General features: G+C 42.6%; 1 protein-coding gene across 3 annotated transcripts in view; it reads left to right on the plus strand.

Annotated features, from left to right (window-relative positions):
* LOC133407743 (teashirt homolog 2) overlaps positions 1-26,407 on the plus strand; it is a 70,535-nt gene extending 44,128 nt beyond the window's left edge. For all 3 annotated transcript variants that reach the window (XM_061685944.1, XM_061685964.1, XM_061685954.1), the window contains exon 2: positions 22,708-26,407. In XM_061685944.1, coding sequence (XP_061541928.1) covers positions 22,708-25,727 — 3,020 coding nt within the window. In that variant the 3' untranslated portion in view covers positions 25,728-26,407. The remainder of the gene's footprint in view (positions 1-22,707) is intronic.
* Positions 26,408-27,517: the final 1,110 nt, after the last annotated feature.

Raw genomic sequence — 27,517 nt, forward strand, 5'->3', positions numbered from 1 at the left:
ATCCCACTTGTGTTCCTGGCAATTCACGCCCCACTGCAACATGATTGGCTCCTGCATCGCGGGAAGGACAGGCTAGCCAGAAGTAATAAGATGACCATCCCAAACATGGATCCCATTTGTGCGAAATTAAAACAAAGAAGTTAGTTATGGATGTTTAGGGCGACGGTTGAGGTTAAGGCAGTTTAGGATAGGTTAATGTTAGGATTAGGGTTAGTGGGAAACATATTAACGCCGGCTGCCGCACTTAAGTCACATACTTCTTTTTCCGTCTGGAAGCAGTAGGGCGTGTTCTACCTGGATACAGCAGCCAATCATAGTGCAGAGGCGCGTGTCCTGGAGCCAGTAATATTGGACCAAGGCGTGTGGGAATCCTAATAACGAGGGGTGGAAAGCCCAACGATGACCCAGTGGGATATATTCCAGCGAGGCTTTAAGCAGATATATTTTCGCAGCTCAAACATGTTTGGATGAGTAGGCATAAGAAAAATGCAAGACAAAATAGCAGGGCGTGGTTTCACACCTTCAATCAAAGGACATGCCCAGACCCTCCGAGAGCTGACAGAATGGCTTGATTTTTCACAATTTCGAAACCTTATTTTATATAGTTGGTTATTTTTTTGAAATCCAAATTTGGCAGGGTTGTTAACAGCACTCTTCCCTGTGGTGTGTCAAATGTAGAAGACATTCTACAAGGACTTTAAAGGGCCATAGGATATCCTTCATTCAGGCACCTAATAAAGGATAAACTCTTTGAGTTTAGAGTGTTACATGTATCATGTAACTACTCTAACTACTATCTTTTTACAGTAAATAATATTTGTACTAATCGTGTGCAATGAAGCTTTTATCCAGATCCTCATCAAAATTGTATGGTTTCTTCGTAGGCCCATGCAGTATCCCTCTACAAAGATCTAGATTCAGCATACATAGCAGACATAAATGTATCGTTTCTCAGCTACCCCTGTGTGTTGTACATACATATTAATGCTTTTCTCAGCTGTAATGCCCAATGACGACACACACTTACTTTCTCTCAGCTTGTCGTGATGTGTATCAAGGTTAAACCAGCTCACAATGTGATCAAAACATTGACATTATACATCAGCATAATTCATAATTTAATGGCTAATTCAGCCAAGAGATTTTTATCTGCATGAATCCATCAATGAAAACGTATTCATTATTTAAGGTTGTCACCACTTGGTTGATAAAAACAGTCAGTCAGCTCTTGTCTTTATTGTGTTGTTGGTGTCCTTTTTTCGTCAAGCATAGAGAACGTAGGTCTGTTTTGGACGTTAATGTTTGCTTGGCTCTGCTGGCTGCCAATGGAAGTAGGCCAACCCATTAAAAACACAACGAAATAAAGCGTGTTTTCATTGGTCGTTTAGCTAGCCATTGTAGACAGTAGGTGAAGGAGAATAGGGTCATTTACGTTATGTTTAAGTCTAAATTGCATTGACTATTTTTGCCGTGCCTGTTAAACTAAACATCACAGTCTTTAGTATTGCAGTTCCAGCTGGTTCATGAATAAGGCTTCTTTATACTTGCGCGGACGGCGACCGCGCTGACGTCACTGCAGCTGTCCCGCGCGTAGTTTGCCTTTATACTGGAGCGCAACCCACGCGCGCAGTTTTGAAAATGTATTGCAGTTCACCTCCAAGTCGGGGGTGTCGCTACGGTAGCCGTTTTTACTTTCCTTTCAGTAACAAGGAACAAAGCAACAACAATGGCGACCGTGGAACATTGTCTGCTAGAACAAATGGACCGAGATGAGCAAATGATACGTTTAATTATGCTGCAAAATCGATCAAGCAGGCGGCGGCGTAGATGGTATGTGGAACCAAGGGGAACGTGGAGTACGTCATCACAGCATGTGACTAAAACAGACAAATCACGAGAGATGATCTCCGCGGCATTCTATGCGCAGCAACAATTTTTGCCGTGTGCGCGGCAAGCTACGCAGAGGGGCCGCGCGGGCCAGTTCGTCGGTCATGTGATGCAATGCGGGCGTTGTCGGCGGGAGTACAAAGAGGCCTTATCTCTGCAAAGGCGTCATCTTTAATCGGTCAAATAAATCTTTTCCAAGTAGGAGAAACAATACTCCGCGGGTTGTATGTTATAGCAGTCGTGTAATTATTATATATACATATATATTAATTCCAACGCTGATGACACTCTTTTAAGCAGCTTTTGTCAAAGAGAAATAATTGGCTCAATGGAGTGACTGTCAGTGTGACACAATGGCTGATGTGCTGCTCCGCGGGGCCCCGATTCAACGGGCTTCTTTTTTCATTCTAATCAACACGGAGATATCAACGCTATGGAATACCCACAAACAGCCAAGGGTCTGTTTTGGAAGAGGGAAACTTTCAACTGGGGCTGCCAGCACCGTCTCTGTTTGGGCAGCCTTGTTGTCACAGTGGGCTGTCAGAATGACAAAAAGCTCCATTGAAGTTTTGCTCTTAAAAATGATCATTTTGTGGAGGGGGAGCATTTATTGCGGCCTGTTTTCAATATCCTCCTGTCTCGCCGCGTTTCTTTCCCGCCAGAAACAACGGGCGGAGGCACTCTCGCAGCCGCACCTTCCCTGCGCAGCCTCCTCATTGTATTTAATGAAGGGAAAAAGTGGCAATCTACTATTAATGAAGTGGGAATGTTAAAAAAGTGCCTCCCTTTGCTGAAAACTTAAAAGTGCTTGTATGAGGAAAGCTGCGGCTGGAGCACATCCAGCAGCCTCGTAAAAAAAAAAAAAAAAAAAAAAAAAAAAGGCAGGAGGAGTTAGTGACATGCAGATTGTTTTTTATTGGATACACACAGCTGCACTATCACATTCATCAGGGCCCGACCTTGATGGAGGGCGCTCTTTTGGGGAGGACAGGTCGTTGTTTTGGGTTCATATGAAGGTGATGTTGCTGGGAGAGAGTGATCTCAGGGGGAGTCTTCATAATACCCACCGGGAATGAGAGGGATACCGTTTATTAAATAACAAGTGACGTCACAAGGGCGTACAAGGTCTGATTATTACTGCCACTGTAATCAGCCTGGGTAAAGAACGTGATATCGTTGCTACATTGTTCTATTAGTCTGTGGTTTTAGAAAGCCTTTATTGTTGTTCTATGGGCAGGTTTAAGTTGTGGATAATGTCATGTAAAACAAAACCATAGACAAACTCAATTGTATCCTTCATCTGTCTAGCACAATACTATTACATATTACTGTTACATTGGCAATATCAGCATTTTTATCTTGAGTCTTTGAACGACAAAGGAACATATAAATGGAGGGTTTAAACTTCACAGCATGGCATAGCAATACCCTCATACCAACAAAGGCAAATGGAGTAAAAGGGAGCAATGTGGTCAAATAGTGACATGTACTTATTTCTTATTAGTTACTTATAGTATTTTCACCTGAATATTCAAAACATGGCGGCACGGTGGGCGACTGGTTAGAGCGTCTGCTTCACAGTTCTGAGGACTGGGGTTCAATCCCCGTCCCCGCCTGTGTGGAGTTTGCATGTTCTCCCCGTGCCTGCGTGGGTTTTCTCCGGGCACTCCGGTTTCCTCCCACATCCCAAAAAAATGCATGGTAGGTTAATTGAAGACTCTAAATTGCCCGTAGGTGTGAACGTGAGTGTGAATGGTTGTTTGTTTATGCGTGCCCTGCGATTGGCTGGCAACCAGTTCAGGGTGTACCCCGCCTCCTGCCCGAAGATAGCTGGGATAGGCTCCAGCACTCCCGCGACCCTTGTGAGGATAAGCGGCTCAGAAAATGGATGGATGGATGGATGGATGGATGGATATTCAAAACATCAATTCGTCCACCAAGAGGCACCAAGTGGGAACTGAACCTACACTGTATGTATGGATGTCAGGCAAGTGAACCAATACATTGTAGGTGACTTGTTAACAGAAACAATAAATAAATATCTACGGTCCAGCACAGGTCTATTTTTCGAGGCACGAAATTTAGATACAAGCAACAACAATATGAACTAATCGCGTAACCCATAACTACTATTTCAAACGTTAACCCAGTCTGTTCTAACATTGTTTTGTATTCTTAGTTTCCTTGTTGCTACTTTGCTATCAATGTTGACCATGATACGACCTGTAGGTGCTTTGTTCCAGTGGCACACAACCCCGCTCACTGGCAGAAATGTCGGGAAAGAATTTTCCCAAAAGTGATCTAAAATACATTTTGAGTGTGGATTTTAAAAAAAAACTAATGTTTGGAAAAGTATTTCACTGATGGTGTAGCAGGTCACAAGGTCTTCCAAAAAATGTGAAATATTTGAAACAAGAATATCTGAGTAACCACATGTCCTACGCCAATGAAATGAAATAGGCTTGTCAATAAATAAGATTTATCAAAATTCCAACAACATATTCAAAGGGAGATAGATGTTATTACCGATTTTACAAAGCTTCACAAATGTTCAATATGCCCACCGGCTGACGTAATACACGTTTTTTTTTTTTTTGCGTTTGTCACCTCCAAATCTGCTTTCCAGTTGGTGTGTTTTTAATTGAATTTCCGTGAAAATAAATGTATGCTGTTTTGGAGCATATTCGAATACTGTGAACAAAATGCCTTTCATTGCTAGTGAATGTCATTCTTCAACCTGACAAAAGTAAACACTTAAATTAACAAACTTAAGTTCAACTTTAAATTTGGTTAATTTTTACAAATCTCATTGAAATTTAAAATAATTTGAGCGAGAATTGTATGTGTGATGATACTACGAAATGATGTTAATTTTATTTGGTTACACCATGTAGCATCACAGACAAATACTATCGTATCGCGGTCGTCTGCCATGTTTTTTTGTTTATCATTTGATAGGAACGCTTTGAGGTCAGTCCTCGTGATCTCCAACTGGGATTTTTTCCTAATTCCCCGCAGTCTTGAATGCAGCATGAGTAAGTGCTGCAGTGCCAAGACAATGTTGCCTTTCTGTTCATTATCTAATGTGATAGCAGTCCCCTGACACCTTGCAAAATCCCGCTCGTTGTGAGCGGTAGTGTGATGACATCGGCGCAATCTGATCGGACACATAATGACGTGCTTTGCTTTTCTGAAGTTGATGCAGTAAGTGTCCAAAATGTCAGGAGCAAAATGTGTTCAGATGAAAAAAAGTAAGGAATGGCTGCATTATTAAGTGACATCGAAACATATGCATGATGATAAAGAGCAAAAAAATATCCATCATCTCTTTTCTATAGTGCTTGTCCTCATTAGGGTCGAGGATGAGCTGAATCTTAACCTTTAAGCGAGAGGAGGGACACACCCTGGACGAGTCGCCAGCCAATCACAAACATTCACACTCACACCTACAGTATCGATAATTTAAAGTCTTCAACGAACCTAACATGCGAGGTTTTGGAATGTGGGAGGAAGCTAGAGTACCCAGAGAAATCCCATGCAAATTCCACACAGGAAGGCCTGAGCCAAGATTCGAACCCAGAATCTCTGAAATGTGAGGCAGACTTCCCAAACACTTACTCTGCCAAAGAAAAAAATAATAAGAAAAATAATCATTTCGTAATTGTTGCAATTTCCAAAATGTTTTTGGAGTTGAAATCCATGTTAGTTATGGTGCTGCTATTCAGCACAAGACAAGCAGATGAAAAATTGGAAAAAGAAGACAATTTTTTGGGATATACCACAGCGTTAGTGTGAATGCTCATCACTCAGCATTCACACAGTGAGTGAAATGAGGCGCTCAGTGTCTCATAACCAGAACAAAGGCCTCATGTGTTGCAAAGTCCTTTAAACGGCTGCCCACTTCCCTGGCGGCCGCCACGCAAACATTCCTGACTGACACTCCATCAGGGAAATCTGAAGGCGAGCAGGATGCTCTTTTATTAGCGGCTCCCTGTTTGCTGGAGCGGTCAGCTCCAATATGCGCCGCGCTTTTTGAGTGGCGTACGGCGAGATGATGGCTCCCGCACTCTGATAAGGGTGAACGAGGGGTAAACTGCTGTTCTGCAGAAAGGAAGCATCGGACCTCATCGCTTTGCCGGTGGAGAGCAGTGTCACGAGCACGGCCGGCCCGGTTAAGCCGACAGACGGGCAATGTGAGTCTGAGTGAGTGGATCAGCCGCGGCGGAAAAAATAAATAAATAATCATTCGTAATCTGATGAATAGACACTGAAGCCGTGAGCTTCCTCACTTGTAAAGACTTCCGAGACGCTCGCCAAGATGGCTTTTGTTTACCTTTGTCTGTTAGAAGAGGAGGACGCTACAGGGACATTTGGATCAGCACCAAATTGTAATTCTATAGATATGTAGTACACGCTTCCTGTGTATCTCTCAATTTTGTCATCGCATTCTTCACATCGAAATTAAGGCGATCACATGAAACAATAACCCATATCCCAAATTACATATAAGTAACTCCTGTCAAAAATGGGCAGTAAAAACACTGAAATAATACAAATAAACATTAACATTATATACTGTTTAACTGGCCAGTGCTGTCTCCACACCCATTGATTTCAATGAGGGGAACCTCCATGTTACTTCACTTGTCGCCATTGACAATGTAGCACATTTACATCATATTTTTAATGGTCTATGCTTTCATTGTAGTTCAGTGATTCTCAAAGTGCGGTACGGGTACCACTACCGGTATGCGGCCTTCCTTTTTTGGGATGCCAAGGAATCACTGAATTAAATACAAATGAAATCAAATACATTTCAAACCAATGAAATCAAACAGAATAAATGAAAACATCTTATTAACCAATGCCAAGAAAATGAATTGCGATACATATTAAACATTAAAATTTGATTACAATACATTTGCATTTAGTCTTTCGGAACAGTTTGTTTTAGGTACAGTTTTTAGCTCACTTATGTGAAACACATTTTGCGTCATTTACAGGTTTTATGGCGGTTGGTTAAAATTCATATTTGCATTGTTAATATGTTTTGTAATATATGCACGTCATTTACAGCAAGTTGTCGACCATAAATTGGCTAAAACTGAGGTTTTATTGGGCACTCCCGAATGTTCCTGATTCTGAGACATCCTGGGTGTAGTTACTCTATCCACCACCGCAAGGGCTACCGGAATTGATGTAATATTTATCAAGCATTAGCGTTGTGCATTTGCTCTGATTGGGGAGGTATGATTTGGAATATGAGAAGGATGAGGGTTGATGTACACAGGAGCCTGTTGGAAGTAAACCTATGGTCAAACTGTACATGTTTGAGGCGATCAGGGAGTTGACAGCGTGTTTAAGTGTGTTTATTTGTGTTGTTAGCCCAACCAATTGGTATATTTTGATGACATCAAGCTTGGATTGGTAGATATCCAATACAAATCAGAAGATTTGTATGCACATTTGAAAGAGGCCGAATTGCAAACCAAGCATATCCAATTCAGTGCTATATTTTCCTCACTTTATGCTGCTATGACATACAGTATATCCCAGTTGTGCCACTTGAGAGTAAAACAACAGAATTGTGTCACTTGAACCCTGCGGTGTAAATCCAGCCAAAGTATCGCAGTCAAGTTGCGTTTGCGTAATCATGCTCAAAATCAAACAAGAATGAGAAGCAACGTAACTTTCTTTGCTCAGGCGATAATTAAGTTTTATGCTCCGGGGCTCCTCCTGTTGGTGTTAAGTTGAGTTGTTCCTCACATTGGAGTTATCGTTGCTCTGCTGTCCACAGCAGATATTTTTGTGTGTGCACAGAACAGTTTTATTATTAATTTTTTTGTTTATTTAATTTGGATGAAGTTGGACATTGTTCTCATAGCTTTATGTCATTCGAAAGACTTAACTGCCCTTGTTATTGGAGCAACCTTTAAGGTACATACTGTATCCTTTACATATTCTATATCATTAACAATTAAAGCATGCCCAGAAGGATGCATCTACGATGGACATGTACATGTGCACGTTAGACGCTAACAGCACAAACCTGTTTTCTGTGTTCCATCATGTTTTGAGGTAAACATTTTTGTGTGTCTGTACCAGCAGCACTGCACACCCCATCTAGTACTAACACAACTTGAAAGGTGTCCTGGACTCCAGACTGGTCCACCACAATTACAGGCCGCTAAAGTAGTTGATCCGGGGATCACCGTTATTATAAGCCAATGTAGCCATGATTTAGAAGCTGTTATTTTCATTGAAGTAATTTAATTTAATAATTGAATTAATCGGTTGGCGGCACGGTGGATGACTGGTTAGAGCGTCAGCCTCACAGTTCTGAGGACCCGGGTTCAATCCCCGGCCCCGCCTGTGTGGAGTTTGCATGTTCTCCCCGTTCCTGGGTGGGTTTTCTCCGGGCACTCCGGTTTCTTCCCACATCCCAAAAACATGCATTAATTGGAGACTCTAAATTGCCCGTAGGTGTGCATGTGAGTGCGAATGGTTGTTTGGTTGTATGTGCCCTGCGATTGGCTGGCAACCAGTTCAGGGTGTACCCCGCCTCCTGCCCGATGATAGCTGGGATGGGCTCCAGCACGCCCGCGACCCTAGTGAGGAGAAGCGGCTCAGAAAATGGATGGATGGATGGAATTAATCGGTTGAGATGATTACCAGATATGTCTTCACCTTTTAGTTTGCTGTGTGCCCTCAAATAATCAGAGTAAAAATGTACATTATGTTCAGAGCCCAAAAAGGTTAATACAGCAAATACAGAGTACAGTTACTCAAATGTGTTAGACTATGCAATACATATGATAATGATGTTATAAAGAACTGGGTTCATTGTATAAATTTTAATGATAGGGACATACAAAATAACTAACATTGATCCAGCTCAGCCACACATCCCCAAAACATGCGTGGTAGGTTAATTGAAGACTCTAAATTACCTGTAGGTGTGAATGTGAGTGTGAATGGTTGTTTGTTTCTGTGCCCTGCGATTGGCTGGCGACTGGTTCAGGATGTACCCCGCCTCCGGCCCGAAGATAGCTGGGATAGGCTCCAGCCGCCCACGACCCTCGTGAGGAGAAGCCGTAAGGACAATGGATGGATGGAAGATGAAACAGGACGTGCATGTGCATGTGTGTGCGTGTGCATGTGTGCGTGCGTGTGTGTGTGTGTGTGTGCATACATAAGTGCGTACGTACGTACGTGCGTGCATATGTGCGTGTGCAGGTGCAGCAGCGGCCTCATGTGATGCGTGGTCCGTAGCTCGTTCAAAGTGATGACTCGAGGTTCCGGAAAGCAGATTGTGTCGCTCTCAGACAGCTCGCTTCCAATTAGGCTTTGGGCCGACTGATGCAGAATATTATTTCATCAAAAGGGGTGCCCACCTCAAGTCGATGACATCACGAGCAAGGTGTAGGCTATGCGAAAAAGCTCATTAGAGTTAGACATTTGCTCTGTGTTTTTTTGTTTTGTTTTTTAGCTTACCGAATGGCTTGTGAAAACATTTCTTTGATTAATTGCCTTAATTATTGTGATCCTTTTTGGCCAAATGAAGAGCCAGATGGCAGGAGATGGTGTCGCATCCGCCATCCCGTCGTATTAATCTGGCGCCGGGTCCATCTGAGCGTCGTTTGCTACGCACACAATCTGTTGTCCTCTTTTGAGCCGCAAGTTTTCATGTGATTATATTAGGGCATCAAATATTCAGGTTGAGGGTGTACAAGAACGAGGCATTTATCTGCATGAATAACTTGTGTTTAGTGGAGGACGTAATGTGCTTAAAGTAGCATCTCTGTCATGCATACAGAAATCAAGATGGGCTTTTTCCCCACTTGTGCTTTGTAGAGCCCAAACCAACACAGTACACCTCTTTTAAAGACACTTTTTATAGTCTTGTCTCGGGATAGGCATGGAAAATGAATGTGTCTATTTTTGATCAAGAAGAATTGGGTTGATGTGTGGAGTTTAAATTGTCCGAACACATACCATTCCAGACCTACTGTCTAATCTTAATAAATGTTTTACTGAATGCACACATACAGTATCAACGCTGTTTGCTGAAAACTGTTAATCTCAAAATGTCATTCATGTCTTTTTTGGCATTTTTGTTATAAAAATAATTTAAATAACAATGATGATAACATGTATTATACATTGAAATCGTTTTAATTTAAAAACTACTATTTGAAATTATATGATTTGTATTTAATTTTGTATTTTTTGTACAGCGAAGTTATCTGCAAATTACGTATGCAGAACCCATGTGGGATTGCGATATATACCATAACCTGTCCAGTCTTGCTCAAAGTCAGCCAGGATTGGCTCCAGCTCATCTGTGACCCTATAATGGGGATAAGCGCTATAGAAATGGATGGATGGATAACTATAGATAAATAGTGAGCCGTATATACTGTACATGACCTCCACCCTTACCCCACAGCCACTCCACAACGTGACAAACTGTTTGGACATGGATGATCATACTTACGGTGGATTGCGAAGAATGTGGAACGTTTTGACGTCGATTTTGGCTGGCACCAACAGAGGGTGCACTTCATTTCAGGCACAATGACTTCTGCTTAAATGGACTGCAGAAAAAAATGTAAACAGTGAAAAAAATAATAATGTTACGACAGCATGTAAGGTTAATGGAGTATAAAAGAGAGTTTGGCTTGGAACGTTTCAGTATTCAAATATAACATTTGTTAGAAGTGTTGAAATACCTCATTGCTACAACACAAAGGGCAGAGTGGTGTAAAATGAAAGAAATGAGGTTCCCAAAGTTGGTGAAGTTAGCACATAAATAACTTTGGTACCATTGGAGGAGTTATTGTTCTTATTTCAGGGCAAAAATCAGTAGACTTTATTTTACCACGCTTGACTTGTGTGTTTGAATTAGTGATGGGCACGGCAGTTCTTTTGAGTGTACTGAGTCATGCGAATCAGTTCAGTATATGGATTCGTTCAAAAGATTCGTTCACCGAATCGTTCAGTTCTTTTTCACAAAATCATTCAAGTGCTTCCTCATTCAGTTAATGATCCATCCCAGAGGTTCACGGTCACTCAACACGTTCACCGAAGGACAATGCGTTGTTGTTGTCATTTATTGTGAACTAGGAAAGACAGGGGGAAAAAAAAAAACCTCATGAGTACGTTCACTGCGTAGTACGTCGTTCCTTGCGCAAATTAATCACTCATCGTACTCGTACATCGCTCCTTAGCGAATCATAAACGAAGAAGTTCAACGAACGAATCACTCTTCAGTTCTTCAGTTCCTCGGTACACCAGTTCACTGACTGAATCACTCTTCAGTTCTTCACTTCCTCAGTACACTAGTTCACTGAATGAATCACTCAGTTCACTTAAGTCCCTCCCCTGACGAATCACTCTTCAGTTCATCAGTACACCAGTAGACCAGTTCACTGAATTAATTACTCAGTTCACCTAAGTCCCTCCCCCGCCTGCACGGCGTTGCCTGACGCTGGCTGCTCATTGGTCATCCACCGAAGTGAGTGACAACGCTGGCGAATCGCAAATCACATGGCAGTACGTTTAATGAAGTCCCGACCCCGACTGCACGCTGGCTGCTCATTGGTCATTCGCCGAGGATTCAGAAGTGAGTGACAGAACGGTTCAACAGTTCCGTTTCCACTGCCAGCCAACTCGCTCACCTCACAGCGGCCAAGCTAAAAGAACGAATCATTTCATAAACTGATTCAGTTCAGTTCGTTCACTAAAAAGATTTGTTCTTCTGAACGAAACGTTTGCGAAGGTAACAACACAAGTTTGCAACTAAAAATGTTTGGCTCGGAGCGTCAGACTCTGTTGTCTGTCCGTTCCATCGCTTCACTTTTGTCGTGAAGCAATGGAGATGTAATGGATTTCACTGCATGGCAGCAACCTGCAGAGGGTGCAGTTAATTCAGGCCCAACTAGTTTGCATGCTTAAATGGTCTGCAGAAGAAACTGGTAGGAAAGCAAGAAGTAAAAATGCTTTTCAACAAAATGAAAAGCTAATGCTAAATAAAGTCTCAGTTTGACCAATATAAAAAGGTTTGTAAGTACTAAAATTTGCTCTATGTAGTTACAACACATTGATGTACAACCCCAATTCCAATGAAATAAAAACACAATACGATGATTTGCAAATCATGTTCAACCTATATTTAATTGAATATACTACAAAAAACAAGATATTTAATGTTCAAACTGATAAACTTTATTGTTTTTAGCAAATAATCATTAACTTCAACACGTTCCAAAAAAGCTGGGACAGGGTCATGTTTACCACTGTGTCACATCACCTTTAACAACATTCAATAAACATTTGGGAACTGAGGACACTAATTGTTGAAGCTTTGTAGGTGGAATTATTTCCCAATCTTGCTAGATATACAGCTTCAGCTGTTCAACAGTCCGGGGTCTCCGTTGTCATATTTGACGCTTCATAATGCGCCACACATTTTCAATGGGAGACAGGTCTGCACTGCAGGCAGGCCAGTCTAGTACCTGCACTCTTTTACTACATAGCCACACTGTTGTAACACGTGCAGAATGTGGTTTGGCATTGTCTTGCTGAAATAAGCAGGGGCGTCCATGAAAAAGACGTTGCTTGGATGGCAGCATATGTTTCTCCAAAACCTGTATGTACCTTTCAGCATTAATGGTGCCTTCACGGATGTGTGAGTTACCCATGCCATTGGCACTAACACAGCCCCATACCATCACATATGCTGACTGTTGAACTTTGCGTCCATAACAGTCCGGATGGTTCTTTTCCTCTTTGGCCCGTAGGACTCGACGTCCAGAATTTCCAAAAGCAATTTGAAATGTGGACTCGTCGGACCCCAGAACACTTTTCCACTTTGCATCAGTCCATCTTAGATAAGCTCGGGCAGCAGAGAAGCCGGCGGCGTTTCTGGGTACTTTTGATAAATTGATTTTGCTTTTCATAGTAGAGTTTCAAGATTCACATACGGATGTAGCGCCAAACTGTATTTACTGACATTGGTTTTCTGAAGTGTTCCTGAGCCCATGTGGTGATATCCTTTACACATTGATGTGGGTTTTTGATGCAGTGCCGCCTGAGGGATCGAAGGTCACGGCCATTCAATGTTGGTTTTCGGCCTTGCCGCTTACATGCCGTGATTTCTTCAGATTCCCTGAACCTTTTGATGATATTATGGACCGTAGATGATGAAATCCCTAAATTCCTTGCAATTGTACATTGAGGAACATTGTCCTTAAACTGTTCAACTATTTTCTCACGAACGTGTTAACAAAGAGGTGAACCTCGCCCCATCGTTGCTTGTGAATGACTGAGCAATTCAGGGAAGCTCCATTTATACCCAATCATGGCACACACCTGTTCCCAATTAGCCTGTTCACCTGTGGGATGTTCCATACAGGTGTTTGATGAGCATTCCTCAACTTTCTCAGACTTTTTTGCCACCTGTCCCAGCTTTTTTGGAACGTGTTGCAGCCATAGAGTTCTAAAGTAATGAATATTTGCTAAAAACAATAAAGTTTATCAGTTAGAACATTGAATATCTTGTCTTTGTCGTGTATTCAATTAAATATAGGTTGAACATGATTTGCAAATCATCGTATTCTGTTTTTATTTATATTTAACACAACGTCCCAACTTCATTGGAATAGGGGTTGTAAATTAATTGGAGAGATGTTCCCAAGCAGGGATGAGAATTGCATTTGAAAGCATTTAGAGATTGTGATTCCATTATCGATACTGCATATCGATTTGATTCCTCATCGATTTTTTTTCTCAATTCTCACTCGGTGAGAGAGTGAAATAATGCCAATGGATTTGTTTGCTTTAATTCTTTAATATATTCAACTTTGGACGGAAGATACATCATATTCAGTATGCACGCATGATCTGTAACATACCTTGGGAGAAACAAAAGAAAATAGGCGACTAACTTCTCCAAGAATGTCAAGAGATGAAAAAACATATAGCAGTTTGTGCATATCTTACCAGATATCAGAGTGCCTTCGGAAATTGTCCAGTTCCACTCTTATTGGTCCAGAGAAAATGAATTATGTTTGGGTTTTTTTTAAGCCCAACTGATACTACAAGTTTAAACATTGAGACTGAGAACAGTCAAAGGAGAACTTCTAACTTTCATCATTCTTGCCACCATATCAGGTCTCTTTCAATCCAACTGGTATAGATTTTTTTCACTGGATACATTTCCAAATATATGACACTTTGGCTACTAACATTTGGGAATATTACAGTGCTCCTTGTGCATTCAACTTGATCCAAAACTAATTCAGAGATAAAACAAAGAATTGTTCAGTGAAAAATAACATCTTTGATCTGGTTTTGCAGAATACATTCTGCATGATTATAGAAACCCACTTTTTAGAAACTGCAATCTCCAGAAAGCGTCGTAGGAGCCTCCCTAGAGGCACATTTGAGAGAGGTGAGTGTCAGAGTGGCCTTGCCAGCGATGAGCTCCCCCTGTGACAGCTGGTTCTCAACACTTAGAATGTTTTTCTCCTCCTCGCTATTCCTTTATTCTCGTCATAACATGAGCCCAATCAAGGCCGAGAACGGGATGTTTTAATAATCCAGGCTGGTTCTTTTTATTTTTTGAGCGCAATTGAGAAACGTAATCGTCAGGCAAGCAAACAAACAACTCCTTGGAGTCAAATTACCGGTTCTCAAAAAGTACCGTTTTTGGATTCCCATTCTTATTCCCAAGGCTTTTAAGTCATATAAAATAACTGTACCTTTGGCGTGTACAGTACGTTGTTTGTATTTATCCATAAGGCCCGCAACACAACAAGCAACACGGACAAACCTGACTGATCTGGAGCCCAGTGTGAGAGGCTCGGTAACTAGTTTTCATGAGTGGCCGACCGACGGCCACTAAATTATGCTGCCATTCAAAATTTGAATAGGCAGTGAACGGCGTCGCAACATCGCGACGTGGTGGCCTAAGAATCATTCTTACCCTTGACTGTGTTTGAAAGTGAAAAGGTTTAGCTCCGAGGCTTAATTTTCACTGGCCTATTTTTTTTTTTAAAACAATGCCCGTTAATTATTTATCTTTAAGGGGATCAGTAAATATCCTACCATTCTGTTATACAGGACAACCGATACTCGGGCTCAAAATCAGGCCGGTTATCGGTATGTGTGTACACATTCTGGCAAAAGGTAACGCGATAGTCATTTCACGGTCTCCAACTGGATGCTGACTTTGCATTCCATGTTTGATATTTGTTAGTTTTTTTAAAAAACAGGGATTTTTTTGTGCTGAAATTTCTGAATTTCCAACATATAAAAATGAACGTTCAAATAAATTGGTATGATTATTCATTAAAGAAATGAGTCAGAATCCCCAGCCCTAAGCTGCTCGATGCACAGCAGCTTGCTACACACGACTGCTAGCTAAACCCCTGAAATGATCAGTTGTAGTGCGTCAGAGTAGTTGAAGTCCCTCGAGGGCATCATCAGAGCCGCTTTACTCAAGACTTGCAAGGAAATAATGGCCCAGAAGGGAGGTAATGACATGCTCCTGTTTAAAGGCAAATCAAATACTATTTCATCCCGTGATGTCAATTAACCTCGAGACATATTTTGTCAAAAGGAGGCAGCCCAAGCTTGATTGTTCTGTCTGTGTCCTCGTGTGCACCGAGGCTGTTTCCTGACAGGAAGCGGTGACGAGGAAAAGCATTTGCAGATATTTACAGATGGCTGCGGGGCTCGGAATTAACACTTTGCCATTTCTTTCCTTTTTTTTTTGTGTAACTGTGTTCAGAATTAACTTCAGACGTCAAGCATGTCATCAAGTCTATCATCGGGATGTCTGACAGCGTCGGCGTTTGATCGTGACTCACACACGTCGTCAGATATCAAGATGTCAAATATTACACCTTGTGGCGGGTGTGCGCCGCCTTCTAATCATAGCTCACCGAGGACACGACTTTTATTTCGCTTGTTCTCCACACAAAAAGACCACCTCAACTTTGTTTAGAATCCAACTTTTTTCTTTTGACTGACACATCCACACTTATTTTAAGTGTTTTGAAATTGACACACACCATTAATTGGTACTTTCACGTGAGGGAGAGGGTGATAGTTAGAGCGGCAACCCGCAGAATCTTCACTGATGCCATTTTTCTTGTGTGTTACGTGGCATAAATCTAGAAGATGAAAATGTCACAGGGCAGGTTCATTTTGCAAAGAGGTTTTGATTGCCGTGCACATGTAATTGGTTGTTGCAAGGACAGCGGGAAATCTGGAAATGTCATAACAGTCCTGCTTAGATCGCTCCCTCCGCTAAGAAATCAATGCGAAGTAAAAAGAGATATTGATTGGCGGGCAGTAAAAGTGAAGCCTGAGACAGCCTGAGAGCATTCATAGGTGGGGGGGTGGGGGGGGTTGTTTGTATGTGGGGTATAGTAGCTGAGTATTAGGCGGAGTGAGTACAGCCATGCAGATACATCATGGATACCTAACCAGGAGATAGTCTTAATCCTGATACTACAGCCATTTCTCCGTGGTTTACCAAATTAAAATCAATACTATGTAGCAATTGTACCGTGAACCTAAATAAAGGATTCACTGCCTTTGGGCGGAATTCTTGTATCTCCAAAACCATCTCTTTTCAGGAACCCCCACCCCCCCAAAAAAAAAATTTTTTGAGCCATTCACATTGCATTATCAAAGAGAAAAGGCCAATTTACAAAACTATAGATAGGTCGATAAATTGTAAAATAACAGACCAACGTGGGGACTGACCAAATATGAAATTGTCCAAATATGAAATTTACCGCCGGCACGGTGTGCGACTGGTTACCACATCTGCCTCACAGTTCTGGGGTCTGGGGTTCAAATCCCGGCCCTGCCTGTGTGGAGTTTGCATGTTCCCTGTGCCTGGGTGGGTTTTCTCCGGGCACTCCGGTTTCTTCCCACATCCGAGAAACATGCGTGGTAGGTTGAATGAAGACTCTAAATTGCCCGTAGGTGTGAATGTGAGTGCGAATGGTTGTTTGTTTCTATGTGCCCCGCGATTGGCTGGCAACCAGTCCAGGGTGTACCCAGCCTTCCACCCGAAGATAGCTGGGATAGGCTCCAGCACGCCCGCGACCGTAGTGAGGAGAAGTATGAACAGAACAGGTTTTAGCCCAACGCCAGAAAGATTCAACATCGTGTGAATTCTCCACAGACTTTGTATTAAGGACAATAGCCTTTCTGTTATTGCTGTGGTTATTTCATATCATCTGCTTAAATGGTTTAAAATATTGCCAGGTGAGCCAGGACACTTTTCATATTGTTTCTGTGCTAGCTAGCATAGATTCTCCCTATGACCTCTCATCTTTGATTGTTTTGCATAAAAAGTTTAAAATTTCAGAACCAAGAATTGTTAATAGTCTCAAATGAGCTACAAACACTCTTCTTTGAGGTGGTTTGAATCCATTACGCAATAAATATGAGTCAAAAATGTAGAGCTTGATTGTAAATTTGAACTTTAACTTGGAATTTGTCTCGAGTTGTGGACCTCTCCAGGCCTGCAGGTGGTGCTAATTTGCCTCATGCAGTAGTTTCTCACACGCAATCAATCAATAAGTTCAGTAGTTTTTACATTATTTTGGTAACGTGGAAAACATAGGACACGCAGTTGAAATCATAACCTGCTGCCTCACACTTAACAGATATACAAGCGTTTCTACTATAAATTTAACAAAGTAAGTGTTGACCTTAGGAGTGTGAAACATTCTTACATGGTGGTGTGTTGAAACAGGAAATTCCTCCAATGGTTGACACTTACTGAGATTCCTCTGTCGAACAGGCAAGCAAGCACCGTGCGCTCTGAAGTTGCAAACGTTGTACACTAAATATTTGGTCATGTGCGCTCTCTGCACCAATTGGCTTGGACAACTTGCTGCCAGTGGCTGGATGTAGCCGTAAAAGTAATCTAGTATGGCCGAAGCACTTAGCTGCTTTCTGTAGACGTGAGGAAAAGAGTGTGTTGGCTGACAAACAGGCGGCTGCCTCCGTAAATCTAGGCCTCGCTATGCCACGGATTAAGGTTCTAAACACTTCAGCCGGTTGATTTACGACGGACACCTCGGCTTTTTTGACCTTTGCATATTTCCGTCTGAAGATATAAATTTGCCTTGACACAGATTGGAGGCTTTAACAGCGGTTTATGACATGCTAAATCTCCGCTAAGCAATGCCAGCCTCTTGTTTTGTAAGCTAGGTAGTAAGGTTGCCTTCGTCCAACTCTATGGCAGTACTTTTAGAGGAAGCGTAGACTAAGGATCAGCTGGTCTCTTCTTCTTTGGTGGTTTTAAGTCTCATGCTGTGGCAATTAGCTGAGGCAGAGTCCGACCAGATCCATGAGATTACCCTTTGGGAGGGGAAGATTCTTTGTTTCCATTTTTTTGTCTCCATCTCAAGAGGCCCTAAATTTGTTCTGATTTGGAATCAATTTTCCCAATAAGAAGAGGAGTCAAGCTTTCGTCATTATAAAATGTTTGAATAGCATGCAAGCCAACCAGTGATTTCCAACCAGTGTGCCACGGGAAATTATCCATCTTCAATTAATTGGTCCGATTTTTTTTATTTATTTTTTTTACTACTAATAATGTATCTTTTTATATTATCTATGCCAGCAATGTATAGTGACAAGCAGGAAAGAAAGAAATGCTCTTCCACTACATGGCAGAAGTTACAGTTAACATGTATCCAGTTTTTGTGAATGTTGTGTGGTGGTGTGCTCTGACATTTTTCTAACGTAAAATATATGCGTCAGCTTAATAAAGATTGGGAAGCAGTTTTCAGGATAGGATAGGGTGTGGCGTAAGTGCAATAAAGAAAAAAAAGTTGCAAAATGTAGCAAACATTCCATGAGCTACCTTTTTTTCAGTGTCATCATTACCAATAGAGACAATGTAAAATATACAACAGCTGGGAGATCAGCTGATTCCTAGCCAATTTTCGAACTACTGTATCGTTATCTTTGAAATGTAGGTTATGCCTTGTTTGACCGCCTACCTGTTTACTGTCATTTTCTTCGTGTGCATGTTTCTGACTGTGCTCCTCTCATCTCTCCTTGTCCTTTCTCTGCTGTATGGGGCAGTGGAGCCTCAAGTTGTGTAAGGGGCCTCTAATGATTGTACCCTGGAGATTCTGCCTAACAAAACTTATGCAGACATGTGACATGGCCAGGAAACAGAATTTGAACAATCGCATTGACCTTCATTCATCAAATCTTGGCCACTCTTGTAATAGAAGCCGTGCCTCAATTATCAGTGAGTGCGTTGTCTGTCCTCTCTCTCATCCCTGTAAAAAAAAAAAGGAAAAAAAAGAAAAGTGGTGTCACTAGGCAGCTGTTACCATCATATGTCAGGGTCGACAGTATTACAAATCATATTGGTGAATTATCGCAATATAATAGTAAAAGTTATAGACTAATACAGAGATTCTGAACTGGTGGGTCAGGGCCCTATTTTGGGTGGGTCGCGAACAGCTAGTCAAAATTTCTATTGGTCATACCCATATTCAGATGTTTTTCAGAGGCATACCAAGATCCCACATGGACCATATGAGGTAAGTGTTACTCACTTGTGCTCCTGTCACTAGTTTAGTCCGTAAACAAAAACAGTGCAGCTCAGCCTCATGACTAGATATATGCTTTCATCAGTATTGGAAATTTATATTTTTAAACCAAAAAAAAAGCTTTATTTTCCTTAACTTCTATAAAAGTGGGTCGTGACTTTGCAAGAGTAGGAAAATGCGGATCCCAGGGTGACAACAGTTGTGAACCACTGGACTAATATGTTGGATTCAATAAATCAAGTTGAAGACATTAGCGACAGAAGCAGAATTGTAGCAGGAATAAATGTGCCAATTATATGAACTCAATCTGCTAAGAAGTAACGCTTGTCAAAAATGTAGAGCTCGATTGTAAATTTGAACTTTAACTTGGAATTTGTCTCGAGTTGTGGTACTCTCCAGGCCTGCAGGTGGTGCTAAAGTGCCTCATGCAGTAAGTAGTTTCTCACACGCAATCAATCAATAAATTCAGTAGTTTTTACATTATTTTGGTAACGCGGAAAACATAGGACACGCAGTTGAAATCATAACCTGCTGCCTCACACTTGACAGATATACAAGAAAAATGTTTTGAAAAATAAAAGGCCTTCTCATAAAAAATAAAATAAATAAATAAACAGTCCTGGTATTCTCTGCCACAGAGTAAATGTTTATCTGGGGTTTGTGACATTGTTGTTACTGCAGTTAACCACCTTTTTACCCCCCACGTGAAAACACTACTGGTTTCTTGCCCTTGAAACACAATTCGTATTAAAGGCCGTTAAGAAAAATTTTAGTTACAAACGTTAAGTGAAAGGAAAGAGTCGGACATTTCGGCAATGCCTGCCAAAAGGTTAATTGGTGCCTCTGGAAGTTTACTACTCAGGGCATCTGATAGAAGCACGTAGAAGAGTGGGAAGGGCAGCTGTTAATCTCCCACAATTCTTCCCAGTGCGATAAGACGGACTTTCATATTAAAATTGATGTAACTGTAAGCGGCGGGACTCCCTTGCTGAATGCACAATTATTTTTCCAAAAATGGGGTGAAATTAAAGTGAATTTTGGAGTTTACAAAAAGCATTGGCGTTCAGTTTCCCTCTAGCCTAAAAAACACTAATAGCTCCACTTTGACGTTTGTTCTTGCCAGTTGAGCTTGTCAGAGCCGCCGGTGCTGTCTCTAAATATAAAACACTAAATAAAACATACCTCCACGCTCCCTCAGCATCCAGGGTGTTTTAGAGGCCTTCACGGATGTCGGTCGGCCAATCAAAACATCGCTCTTACGGCGGATCAAGGTCACAGCACGTTGGGGGCTCTTGTGTGTGTTCATGATGCCACATTCTCTATATTTGTTTTAAAAGTCCAAAGCCCATCTCCATCTTGTGTCCATTAGCTGGCAAGCAACTCACCTCCAGGCTTTCTCTGGAGGTGCTTGTGAAATATTCATTTAAAAAGGAAAAAGTTTCATTTTCAGAAAGAAAAGAGGCTAGGCATTCCTCAAACCGGCCGGTGTGGGACCAGCGAGTGCTGCTTGGAGAAGAGAGGAAATATTAACCACGTAAAAGGCATAAGTGCACCCGGACACGGCTGTTATGTCCCATTCATTTTTTAAGCGGGAGCCCATCTGCTAAGTCTTTCTCCCAAAATGCACATTTTCCCTGCATGGCTGCGAGGTGGAAAACATCTCAGATTTGTGCTGACAAACTTCATTTATGGCAAAGTGCCTTCTGAAGGGAACGCGTGTCGTGATATCATTGACGGCCATTTAAAGAGGACATTTTCCGGTGCCGGCACCGTGGGCGACTGGTTAGAGCGTCAGCCGCACAGTTCTGAGGACCCGGGTTCAATCCCCGGCCCCGCCTGTGTGGAGTTTGCATGTTCTCCCCGTGTCTGCGTGGGGTTTCTACGGGCACTCCGGTTTCCTCCCACATCCCAAAAACATGCATTAATTGGAGACTCTAAATTGCCCGTAGGTGTGACTGTGAGTGCGAATGGTTGTTTGTTTGTTTGTATGTGCCCTGCGTTTGGCTGGCAACCAGTTCAGGGTGTACCCCGCCTCCTGCCCGATGATAGCTGGGATCGGCTCCAGCACGCCCGCGACCCTAGTGAGGAAAAACGGCTCAGAAAATGGATGGATGGATGGATTTTCCGGTGCCTCTGCAGCCATGTGAAAATTCTTCGTGCTGAGTCAGGCTCCTTCTAATTGCGTGACGGGAAGTGTGCCAATTAGTAATAGTGTTGTTTAATTATCTGTTAATGAAAGCAATAATGTTTGTGCAGTATGAGTTGGGAAAAGGAACAGGTGAATAATGAAAGATGTAATTGCTGTTTATGAGGCTGTCGGGGGGAATATAAAGACCTGACAGATTACCCGTAATCTCTCGAAAGTTGTTATTTATGTACAGTTTCATTGCTCTTCATCATTGCTCACATTTGCAACATAATTCTGTTTTGCCGTCAGCAAAATCAGTTTCCTGATGTCAAATCACTCGAAAACCATCTGCTGAAGTCATGTTTCGTCATCGCCTTCTAATTTGTTGCTCGCGCATGTCGCGACATTAGTACGTCAAGTTTTTGTGTTGGCTTTAGGGAAGGCAGCGATGGTGCTGAGAAGCACAAGACTCGCATTTTCACTGCACTTGCCGGGCTCCTTAATCACTGTGGAATAGGTCATTTGCAATAACGGTTAACAGGCATCAGAAGACTCAATTTGCTTTTGTCACTCAGTTGCCAATGACTGTGGTAAACACATCAAGTTTAGGCCAGAAAAGCCTTGGATGCATCACTATGTCGATAGCCCATCGTGAATCACAGGCTGCAGCAGTCTGTTAGTAAAGACACTGTGTCCAGCACAAGTCTCACAGGGCACAAATGTTGGCTTAAATGGCTCAAATGTATAGTTTTATTTCTGAATTAGGGATGACCATTTGGAATAGTGTTCCCTACTTTATGACAGTAATTGCACACAAGTCATAGCCTCAGACTGCATTTACAATAATACAATATTGATGTGCTAAATTCAAGGGATAACCTGCTCCTTTTCACTCTTTACCAGTCTGTTGCCTTGCAACCAAGGCATGGGAAAGTCTCCCGATGAAAGTTCAGAATTTTTGTTATGATGAAGTATTGTGTTGACCAGATCTTGTTGAGACTATCCGCCGCATGTTGCTACACAACCAAATTTCCACCGAATAAAACTGCATGTCACTAATTTCTCAATGTCTTTCATTTGTTGTTTTAGTATACATGCCTGATGATGGAGACACTGCTCTTCACGACTCAATCATCGAGGAAGATGGAGAGAATGGCACCCTGACAGAAGAGGATTTCCCAGAGAAGACCAGCCCCAAAGTGTCTGAGGACCATGAGCTGGACAACAAGAGTGCCAACAGTTACAGCAACCAGAACTCTCCCGCCAGTCTCCTGTCGACCCAAGATGCAGAGCTGGAATCGCACCTCAGCGACACCTGTGACAGACTCTCTGACTTCAAGAACTCCTCGCCACGCAAGGGCCAGCCAGAAGACCACAGCTCTAAACGCAAAGATGACACGGGCAACAGCTTGCAGAAAATGAGGGCAGCCTATGCAAACTTTCTTTCAGATTCCTACTGGACAGGAGTTAGGACGGAATTGAAATTGGGCAAAGACAACAGCAAAGCCAACTGTGACAGCACCAACGGAAGCGCCAAAAGTGAGTTCGACTGGCACCAGGATGCTCTGTCGAAGACCCTGCAGCAGACTGTCTCCCCGAAGCCTACGTCCAAACCCAACCTCTTCAGTTCGGTCCACCTGTACCGGCAAAGCAGCAAACCCTGCGCTTCAGTATTCACAGGTGCCAGCCGTTTTCGCTGTAAGAACTGCAGTGCTGCATATGACACCCTAGTAGAGCTAACGGTTCACATGAACAAGAGTGGCCACTACCAGGACAATAATCTCAGCAAACAGAGTAATTCTTCGGCCTCGTCCTCTAAATCAAAGAAACGCAGTATGCAGGATCTGGAAGGGAAGGAGGATGCACAGAAAGTTCTAAAGTGCATGTTCTGTGGGCATTCTTTTGACTCACTCCAAGATTTGAGCGTCCATATGATCAAAACTAAGCATTACCAAAAAGTGCCTTTAAAGGAGCCAATACCAGTAATCACACCCAAACTACTGCCACCAGCAAAGAAGCGGGCATTCGAAACCGCCAGGCCGTGCTCCCCTGACTCTACAACCGGTGCATCCGGGTACGGCGACATCCAACGTGCTGGTGCAGTTTCGAATGCAAACAATAATCGCTATGGCTATCAGAATGGCGCAAGTTACACATGGCAGTTTGAGACGTGCAAATCTCAGATTTTGAAATGCATGGAGTGCGGAAGCTCCCATGACACCCTGCAACAACTCACCACACACATGATGGTGACTGGGCATTTCATCAAGGTTACCAATTCTGCTTCCAAGAAGGGTAAACAGCTAGCACTTGACCCCCTGGCCGTGGAGAAGATCCAGGTGTTAGCTGAGCCCACTGCCAGTGAACCAGACGGAGAAAAGTTATCCCCCAAAAATGTTTCCCCTGCAAGCATCGAGAGGGACGGCCAAGGGGAGAGTGCAGCAGATAAAACGGAAGTAACTGAAGCAAAAGATGACAAGCAAGAAAGTGAAGATCAAAAGGCAGGAAATGGGAAATTTAAGTACCCTTATCTCCGGGAGGAAGATCTGGAACAGGATTCTGGTGGAGGGGGTGACATTCTTAAGTCTTTAGCCAACACAGTGGCCTCGGCCATCAATAAAGCTCAAACAGGGACGCCGAGCTGGAGTGCCTACCCGAGCATTCACGCTGCCTATCAGATCTCTGGCATTATCAAAAGCACCCCTGTCACAGCTGTGCCGCCTCCCGCTCAGCTGAAGCAGACCTTCCACCAAAAGCTGAGGGCACTCGCCCCAAAGGGGAAGTATGGTGCCATGGGCCTTGAGAGTCCCCAGGGGGGACATAAAAACTTTGGCATCAAACAAGAAACGGCTGTGATTAGTGATGGGAAAGAAAGTCAAAGTGTGAAGCTTGATCTAATGGAGACAGACGACAGTGATTGTCAGGATGATTCCTCTTTCTCTTCAAAGCCCGATGCCGACTGTGGGAATGATGCGAGTGAGCCGATCAAAGGGAAGCTGAGCCCCAATTTCTCTGACAGGGCCAAGACTCCGAGCCCCTCTGCCAGCACCACAGAGCCTCACAAAGACACTCTGGATAACCTTGCTGTAAACCCTCTTAGTGCTCTACAGTCAGTTCTGAACAATCATTTGGGCAAAGCAAAAAAAACTAATAATTTGCGAGAAGATAAACTATCTTCTCATATCCAGTCCATTTTTGCTAACACTAACAACTGCAGTGACAACCCCTCACTTATGCTCAGTGATCTGGCAAGGAATAAGCCTAAAAAAAACTTAGTTTTTGCAACTGATGACCAACCAATAGATCTGACTAAATCGAAAAGCAGCAAGCCAAGATCTTTGCTACTACATCCCTCCATCCCGATGCCACAGAAGTACGCTCTGTCTGACATCGCCGACATGGTTAAAGTTCTTCCCAAAGCCACCACACCAAAACCCCCTGTAGCATCTCGTCTTCCAGCCATGAAACTGGAATCAGATGTCAGGCGCTTTGAGGACGTGTCTGCCGAGGTTTACTCCGTCCACAAGCGCAAAGGCCGCCAGTCCAACTGGAATCCTCGCCATCTTCTCATCTTGCAAGCTCAGTTCGCCTCCAGCCTCTTCCTCACCTCGGAGGGTAAGTATCTTCTGTCTGACCTCGGCCCGCAGGAGCGGATGCACATCTCTAAGTTCACGGGACTTTCCATGACCACCATTAGCCATTGGTTAGCAAATGTGAAATACCAGTTGCGGAAAACAGGAGGCACCAAATTCCTGAAGAACATGGACACAGGCCACCCGGTCTTCTACTGTAATGACTGCGCTTCCCAGTTCAGGTCGCCAACAACCTTCATTTCCCACCAGGAGTCCCATCTGGGCTTCCAAATCAAAGACATGTGCAAGATGCCCGTGGAGCATCAGATCAAGATGGACGAAGCGGAGCTCCCGAAGGTCCTCGGCGTCCGAGCATCAGAGACTCTGGTCTCGGAGGAGGATGTTGACTCTAGGTTTAAATGTAAGCTGTGTTGTCGGACATTCGCCAGTAATCACGCCATCAAACTACATTTGAGTAAAACACACAGCAAATCTCCTGACAACCATTCACAGTACGTGGAGATGGACAAGGAATAGTTTTTCATATTATTGACACAGTTATTGTTTTAACACACAGGTTGGACATTTCAACTGTTCCCAGTTAGCATTGTGTAGTACTGTACAACATTTGCTGGCATGGCGGCAAAGACACACTGGTTAGAAAACGTTAGAAGACACAAAGACAAACGTTTGCACCCTGCTACAATGCATCACCAGTAATGAATTCTATTACTGCTTGAAGAAACATAAATGCTGATGTTTGCATGCGTAGCCACGGCTACGACTACTATTTATTATTTGTATGATATGTCAAGTTTCAATTGTATTTGAAAGGCAACATAATGAAAAGATAACAATTGTACTTTGCAACTTTTGGGATACAGAACACCTGCATACATGTGCAGCAGGTAGCCCTGTACAGATCTGTACAGTTTATTTCTATGTAAAGCTGTTTTGTGTCGCCATAATAGAAGTGAGCTAGAAGAGAGAGAAAGGAAGGGGGGGAAAGCACTTTAATGTTTAATCATCAATTTGGATTCTGTAAAAGTCTCAAAACTGGCTTGAGCATTTCAAAAGCAAAACTATTTCACGCGTAAATTATGTTTGAAATGAAAAAGACACACATGCAATGAGGACAAGCTGCAAGACAAATGATACCTGTGATCCTTGCACCTTTTTTTTTACATATTCAAATAAAGAGTTAACATTTGATAACAGCTTATATTGTTGTTGTTTTTTTTTCATTTAAAATAATTGACTGTGTACAATATATAGTCATGCATGCAACTTGGTACCAATTACAGACTTAACAAGTGCATGTCTCAGTGGTGGAATTTGTATCTTTGATACCTTCAGCAGTTATCACAGGAGACAGTGGCAGCACGTTAATAGCCTTACATCTTTTTTTTCCTTTTTTTTTTTTTTTTTAAATCAAAGGATAAATATAACGTGCTACGACATGACAGCAAGGAAGAGAAATATTCTATTTTGGATATATTTGTTTTTTTTCTCTCTACTTTAAAAATAACTCCATTAACTGTCACGTCTCTGCTGATGTGAATGATTCAGTAACATAGAAAATGTTTTTATAATTGTTTTAATCCTGTAAAAATTCAGCACATGTATCATGATGTTGCTAACTCGAAGGGGCATAAAGTGATTATAGAACGTGAACACACCCGTGTGAAAATACCAGCTTTTGTTGATGATTTAAAGAAGAATATGAGAGCCATTCATTTCCGTACCGCTTGTCCTCACTAGGGTCGCAGGCGTGCTGAAGCTTATCCCAGCTAGCTTCGGCCAAGAGGCGGGGTACAACCTCAGCTGATCGCCAGCCAATCCCATGGCACATAAACGACGAGGACGGATTTGAACCCGGGTCCTCAGAACTGAGAGGTAGTCGACCACCGTGCTGCTGAAAAAGGCATAAGGAAATAATAGTATCTAGAATAATGTTTTGGGTGCTTTTTCAAAAACGCTCACCAATAACCACAGAGGCAGGGGTACACTATAATAAATCTAAATCTGTCTAGTGGAAAATTAAGTACAATTAGTTGGTTGAAGTAACGTGGTAAAAGTGGTTAGCGCGCCCGCCTCACAGATCTGAGGTTGAGGGTTGAAATCCTGGCTTCCTGTGTGAAATTTGCATGTTCTTCTTTTGCTTGCAACGGTTTTCTCCTGGTACTCTGGCTTCCATCCACATACTGTTCAGGGTCATGAGAAGATGGAGCCAGTCCCAGCTGACTTTGGACTACACCCTGAACTGGTGCCCAGTCAATCACAGGGTGGAGAGACAGACAACCATCCCTCTCAGATTCAGACCATCA

The sequence above is a fragment of the Phycodurus eques genome, chromosome 1, assembly GCF_024500275.1.
Source record: "Phycodurus eques isolate BA_2022a chromosome 1, UOR_Pequ_1.1, whole genome shotgun sequence".
NCBI classification, from domain to species: Eukaryota; Metazoa; Chordata; class Actinopteri; order Syngnathiformes; family Syngnathidae; genus Phycodurus; species Phycodurus eques.